We start from the raw sequence: 7,608 nt of genomic DNA, 5'->3' as shown, positions 1-7,608 counted from the left end.
TTGCTTCCGCAATGTTCCTTGCAAACTTGGATGTTCCCGCATTTGCAGCAGTTGGTCTAAAGGTTTTGGAGAAGTCGCGTGGGTTTCCCCCCGCGTTCCTTGGTTTGAAGGTTTCTCCGAAATTCCTTCTTGGTTGGAAGTCCGTTTCTTTACGCTTCCCTTTCGCCCTATGGCGAGGGTTCGCGTCAGTGTCGGATTCCTCCCGATCATCGTCCGAATACTCGCACTCACTGTTCATGTTGAGCTGTTGTCGAGTGCTCCCGAACTCGTCAGCCTGTTGGAGTGAACGCAAGCGTTCATCCAACTCAGCTTGGAATTCCTTCTGACGTGTTTCGGCCCACGCCTTAACTTGATCGAGTGTTTGGCGAGGGAGCCTCGTCTGTTTCTCCAACTGGGCATCAGTGAACCCCAGTGAAATATTGTTTACTGCACTTGCCCCGGCTTGGGTAACCGGGGTAGTGTTCGTAAAATTTGTGTAACCGCCGGTGTTCCCCCCAGTAGCTGGGGTTGTGGTTACCGGGGTTTCTTGGTCACTTACTGGCCTTGGGACCGGAGTAACGTTGACCATTTTTTCAGAAGTTTTGAAAAAACTGAATTAGTTCTAGCTTTTACCCACGGATGGCGCCAATGAAGAAACACTAATCGACCCCGAGTAGATTATGGATAATCTGGGGGTTAAGTAATGTTTCCCACGAGGGTTAGGTCCGTCAAAGAAGGATGTTCTTCAGATGACCTGCAAAACAGACACCGTGAGCTCGTCACTGAGAAGGGGGGGGGGGTTCCTCCTTGTGACCACCCTCCGGCGTGAGAATCAGACTAGATTGCTCTGAATATAAGTGTATATTGAGAGAAATAGCTAGTGAAGGTAAAATACCAGATGATCATACCGTTCCAAGGTGTTGGAGTATTTATAGCCGAATGTAGGTTTCCAAGCAGGTACAGCCAGCTGTATAATATTCCTGTTCTACCAACTATGGGCTACGCACGTGCCATGCTGGTTGATGGGTAGGCAGCGGCTGTTAGTGACAAGGCCGGCTGTGTACTATTACTTTTCCACCAACTGTAGGCTATGTGCGTGCCACGACAAGGGTTGGTGAGTAGGCAGCGGCTAATAGTGACAAACAGTACTAGTGCATGCTCCTCGTACTGTTGTCGGTGAGCTGTCACCCTGTGATTGGTTCATGGGCTGCTTTGGTCAGATCTTGTCTATTTTGTCCATACTTTGGCAGGTATAGTACAAAAGATCTTCCAGAAGCATACAGACTGGCTCATTTGGGCGGGAGTATTCCCGCCTTGCTCATTCTTTCAGGTGACACTGAATTATTTAGTGCCTTGTGCGTGTAGCCTTGCTATTAGTGCGGGTAGCCTTCCCTGATGGCTTGTATCCGCAGCTGCGGGGACAGGCGGGGGTACTTCACCATTGGGAGGCTTTCCCTGCGGGAACAGCTGGCGTACTGCGCGTAAGGTCTTCTCTGAGCATGGTGGGTCCTGCGGAACCAGTTGGTCCTTGCGCAAACGTCCCTCTTTAAGGTGAGTCTTGCGGGTCCAACTGGGCTCTGCTGGGACCTACCTCTTCATGTTGTCACTTTATTTGTCTTCCAATTATCACACCACAAAACGTTTACTTGTGATAGCAACGTCTACACAATTGCAACGAATCTTAACTACCAAGAAAATAAAAATTACTCAAAACTTTAATTCTTATTAATTTGTGATAATAAATTACAATGTCTCTTTATATATAACTAGGAAACCTGGCCACCAAGTTAACTTCACCAACAAGTAATCCTATTTAAATCCTCCTTTTTTAAACCATTTTTATCCTGGAAAAACTTTTCAAACACTGCCTTTTTTTAATTTTGTTTTTTTTTATTTTCATATATTATTAATCTTTGTCAAAACCCAAATGAAATAAAAAAAAATGTAGATTGTAGAAGTATATATATGTATCTTTTATAGTTATATGTATTTCATACGGGGTAAATATAAGTAAATTATCAGCTACATGTATGCACTTTCACGAAACACATTTTTTTAAAATTTATTTAGGTTTTGGTAAAGATTAATAACATATAAAATAAATAAATAAATAAAAATCTAAAAACTAGCGTTTAAAAATGGTTTTCATGACTTTTCAACTATGTTAGTGGTTTTTATTTTAGCCATTTCCTGACATGTGTGTGTGCGCGTGTGTGTAGGGGTAGCTGGTGAGTTAGGCAACTCGGAAGACCGGCGGGGCACTTAATTTTTGAGGGCATAAAAAAAATTATATTGTTTTAGGGATATTGGATTTTAATATCCAAACCTTGTCTCATTTGCTGGCGTCAAGGCCGTCTTCAAGAATTTATATGCCTCGGCCGAGCCGAAATAGAAAGACCCGTAGCCCCTAACGTGTAATGAAATAATATAAGCAAAAAAAATTTTAAGCTTTATGTAAAAGGCTTTTTGTTTGTTTAAACAATTAAAAATTTAAATTGACTTACATGTTTATAATTTTGGTTGCGTAAAAAAACTTTTGTATAAAAATAAGCTTATAAATGTCTCAAGTGAGACTAGAACCTCCAATCTTGATTAGGAGTCATACCTCTTTATCACTAGATCAAACTAGTTATAGGATAATCAGAGCAAAACATTAAATATATATATATATATCTATATATACATATAAAATTTTGTGCCCCCGAAAATTGAGTGCCCTAGCCGGTCGCCCACATCGCCCTACACCCCAACCGGCTCTGGCTGGCGTTAAACCAAACTTTAAAAATGTACCACATCAATCCCAAGTTTTGACCAATTAGCCGTTAACGAGCTTTTCACTAACGGAGTTAGATTTCGTTAATTTTTTATGATGTGGATAACGATGTGTACGATGACGTGTTTTTTAAAATATTTTTATAAAACATATACAAATCTTAATCCTTTTATTATATGTTGGGCGCAATCATTTTTTTCACCCATAACCCACTTGAGGCATTAGGCCCATGGACCTTTTTGTTTCGTTACTCATTATAGCATACGGATCTTTTTATTTCAACTCGGTCGAGACATTTATACGACTCTGAACGTATACGTATTTATATATATTGATAAAAAAATAAAGAACTTAGTTAAAATAATATAGAGGGCAATAAACAAAAACAACTATTTTGTCCTCCATAAAAGAAAAGGTCCCGATAGTTGTGGTACCCTCATCAGTCATCACGCAATCTCACGTAACAACAACAACTATTATTATTATTATTATTATTATTATTATTATTATTATTATTATTATTATTTTTCAAACAATTTTATATTTATACCAAGAACAACAACTACTCCTATTTAATCCCATTATATCAACCTCACTTTCATATTCTCAATTCTCCTCCAACCCAACTCAACTTAACAATGTTTCTCTCTTCTCCTTCCCCATTACGAACCAAGAAAACACAAGCCCTCAGTATCCCCGTCGTCGACCTCTTACTCGACACCACCACGTTGTCACACCACATGGTCACCGCGTGTCAAGAGTATGGTTTTTTCAAGCTTGTAAACCATCGAGTCCCCTTCCAAGTCATTTCCAAAATGGAGGAAGCGGTTCATGGGTTTTTCTCCAAACCAGATTCTGAAAAAGTCAAAGTCAAAGCTAACCCCCCTAGCCCGTTCGGCTATGGGTGTCGAAACATAGGGTTTAATGGTGATGTAGGCGAGCTTGAGTACATTCTCCTTCAAGCCAATTCTCTTTCCATGGGCTCGGATAACTTCAGTGTCGTTGCTAATCAACCAACAAATTTCAGGTACGTAGTCAATCATAAATCATATAAAGATATGGTTCGATCAATGATAACGACATGTGACTCGTTTAATTAATTTATATATTTTTTTTTAACTTTATGTTTGGTTGAACAAGGTTCATGTTTGTAATCAACAAGTGTGTTACCAACCACAAAACATGCTCATTAATCGATGACAAAGACATGACACACTTTTAACATTGGATGGGAGACCTAGAAAATGTTTATTGTTTTATGGAATTAACAATAGAAAATAAATGTTTTTTAATGATTTACACAACTGTAATAATGGTCCAAACGTACGTATTAACGTCCCAACGTTTTCACGTTTTAATGTAGTACATAGTTTTCCTCATCCGATTTGTCCATAAATTGGCCAACATTTTAATGAGCAGGAGAATATATCATTATATGTATGAGTTGTGGAAGATGTCTTACGACACATGTGGTGTTTGCCTATTGTACTCACACGTAGGTCCCCATTTTTTACAAAAAAAACTTTACACAAAGAAATTATTTAAAAAATAAAAATATCTCATGCTACGTGTCGTATTCTTATCTATTCTCCATGTATTTTCTGTCTCTCACACTTATTAATTACCATTGTATCATTTTAATAATGATATACTTTTAAAGAAATTATAGTTATACTCATAAACAAGTCATGTTACATTAATAGTAATTAATGTATTTTTTAAACCAAATTTTTAAAAAGAAATTAGACTTATACTCATAAACAAGTCATGTTACATTAATAGTAATTAATGTATATTTACATTTTACACATTTTTAAAAAAATCGTAATCATGACAAAAGCTACCGTGTACTAAGCAAGCCTAGTCCTAGTTTTTTTTCTCTTTCGATTGAGTTGGATTGGAAGAGGCGACCTGCCTTTTTCACATATGCTCATTATTTAAGATTATAATTTATTTTGTGGAGTAAGAAATCCAATTTGAGCTCCACTCATAAGATACACATAAACACTCAAGAATTTTATATATTGATATTTTCCATTCGTGTGTACACGAATTCTAACATAGCATAGCAATATGTAAAAATAAAAAAAAATGGATTTTCATGTAGAAAACTGCAAACAATATAATACGTTTTGTATATACCTCTTTGATGATTAGGGATTTCATTTTATCGGAGAGAGAAGAGGGTGAGTAGGAAACTGTCTTAAGCGTTAAACTAAAGCGAAAGATGCATGTATTTATACGATTATTGTACTACACTTAAAAATTGATTATATATTGAACGACCCTCTCCGTATGTAATATAGGCATAGAATTTTTAGAATCGAATAAACTCTTATATTTATGGGTTTAAATGTGAAACATAAACAATTCTTTAATCGTCTCACCTTTATGTTTCACTACTCGTGATTATCTTTCACGCACTATGCACAATTATTTATACGGTTTTGATTTTCTATCGTTCAATATGATTATGTATAAAACATGACTATATACACAAAAATAGCATTGTTTACTATATTTTATTATACAACAGGTGGTTCGGTTGCCACGCTGGCCGATAATCGGGCTCCTACAAAGTAAACATTATTATTATAATTATTAATTAGGTCGTCCTTTTGTTTTTGTTTCAAATCGGCTGAGGTCCACTCCACTTTTTAGCCGGCTTCCATGCATGAACAAACAATTATTATTATTTTTAATTATTATTTTTTCCAAATTTTAGGGAATTTAATTTCATGTGTCAATAAATTAATAATAATAATCTTTCAATGGGTAAACTTTCTCATGTGTTGTTTTTTGCAATTAAAAATAGTTATTATTACATGAAACATCATAATATTCATACACACACATGTATATATATAAAAACAAATTGCATTAAATAAAAGCCTACTTTTGTTCAATTTCAATCAAGACACTTTTTTTTTATTATTATTATAACGTAATCAGAAATATTATTTTATTTCGTTTTGGTAAAAAGTCAAATTTATTTGTCATAATTGTTTACTACTTTTAATGAATATCATTTTTTTATTTGTTAAACACCAATGTTTAAAAAGTAGTTAAAAGTGGATCTTATTTGCAAGTAAAAAACTAATATTTCATTATTAAAAAACCCACTAGCCATAGATAATATGTGGGTATTGAGATCATGCCTTACGCAAAGTAAACCAAATTTTCATGAAATTAAAAGTCAAAATAGCTTCACTTAATCCTCTTAAACACGCTATAATAATGTAGTATCATCCCCTTAAATCCCTTATAATTAAGAAAAATATAATACTTTTTTTAATATATAAAACGTCATGAATGTTGATCACCGTTCTCAAAATGGTACAACTAGAAACATAAACCATAACAAACTATATAACTGATACAACTGAGTTATGAACCTAGTTGAACCAAATTTCAACTTTTATATATATATATATATATATATATATATATATTTCTAAAATCTCATTACTAATTTATTTACATTTCAGACTTCATATCTGGTTAAAAATTAGCATAGCAAATTCATCCTATAGTTTGTTTTGATTATTTATAATGTCAACCGTCACATGATGTTTTATACTAGTACTATGCAAATTCACACCATGTTTTCTTTCTTTTATTAAAAACATATTTTTTTTATGTTTTTATATGCTTATATATTTTTTAATTTAACCTATTATTCAAATTTTATTGAAATTCGATGCACATCCTGTCGTGAAGCGCTCGTATAACCCTTAGTTTATTTACATTTTAAACTTCATATCTGGTTAACATAGCAAATTCATACTAAAAGTTATACTTTGTTCTAATTATCTATAACGTCACCCGGTTTTTATACTGGTACTATGTAGTACGGTCATAAAAACATCGACGCTGACACAATATAATCATTTTTGCGAGAGTACCCCATTCATCGTACTATTTTTTTAATTAAAATGGAAAAAGGAGATCGGAAACAATCCATGTGTCGGTACCCAAAAATAGGGGGGGGGGACATGTACATTAGTTTTCACACCCAAATTAAGGAATCTTTCAATAACGTTAGGTGATGATAGGTGATCAAATGTCCTTCATTGCAACCTTAAATTAATATTTGGGTAAGAATTGAAATTTATGAATTTGAAAATTGAATATTCAATTCTTGTGTAGGTGTGCTGTGGATGACTACATCCAAGAAGTGAAGGAGTTAACATGTGGGTTGCTAGAGATATTGTCACATGGTCTTTCGTTACCAGACTCGAGCGTTTTTAGTCGTTTGATTCAGGATGCCGATAGTGATTCGTGTTTTCGAGCCAATCGTTACCCTGGGATCAAGCCTGAGTCCGGTCAGCCAAAACCCGCTGATCGAATTGGATTTGGAGAGCATTCAGATCCTCAGATATTTACCATTTTGAGATCCAATGATGTACCCGGTCTACAAATATGTACTGTTGATGGACTATGGATACCTGTCAATACTGAGCCTACCGACTTTTGTGTGTTCGTTGGTGATGTGTTAGAAGTACGTTAACAAGTTTAATTCATAAATAATCTCAAATTATTATCACTATTACTATTGTTTAATGAGTATATTAAATAAGTTATGGTTAAAAATATAGGTTTTGACGAACGGAAGATTCAAAAGTGTAAGACATAGAGTGATGGCAAACATGTCAAACAGGTCAAGAATGTCCATGATGTACTTTGCAGCCCCTTCTTTGAACGAATGGATATCTCCACTCCCACAAATGATCTCGCCGGGAAACCTAATGCTTTACAAGTCATTTACATGGAACGAATATAAAAAAGCTGCGTATTCTCTTCGTCTAGGAGATCAAAGGATTGATCTTTTTAAGGGTCAATCAACTTTATGCTAA

General features: G+C 35.0%; 1 protein-coding gene across 1 annotated transcript; it reads left to right on the top strand.

Annotated features, from left to right (window-relative positions):
* Positions 1-3,372: 3,372 nt before the first annotated feature.
* On the top strand, positions 3,373-7,608 carry LOC143602135 (gibberellin 2-beta-dioxygenase 2-like). The gene is made up of 3 exons (XM_077079349.1): positions 3,373-3,779; positions 6,902-7,253; positions 7,351-7,608. The coding sequence occupies exons 1-3, from the start codon at positions 3,391-3,393 to the stop codon at positions 7,606-7,608; spliced, it is 999 nt and encodes a 332-aa protein (XP_076935464.1). The 5' UTR covers positions 3,373-3,390.

The sequence above is a fragment of the Bidens hawaiensis genome, unplaced genomic scaffold, assembly GCF_021521415.1.
Source record: "Bidens hawaiensis isolate Kalapana, Puna unplaced genomic scaffold, B.hawaiensis_p1.1 tig00057955_1, whole genome shotgun sequence".
Classification (NCBI taxonomy): domain Eukaryota; kingdom Viridiplantae; phylum Streptophyta; class Magnoliopsida; order Asterales; family Asteraceae; genus Bidens; species Bidens hawaiensis.
Note: the sequence above shows the minus strand (reverse complement) of the source record. Positions and strands in the feature narration are given on the sequence as shown.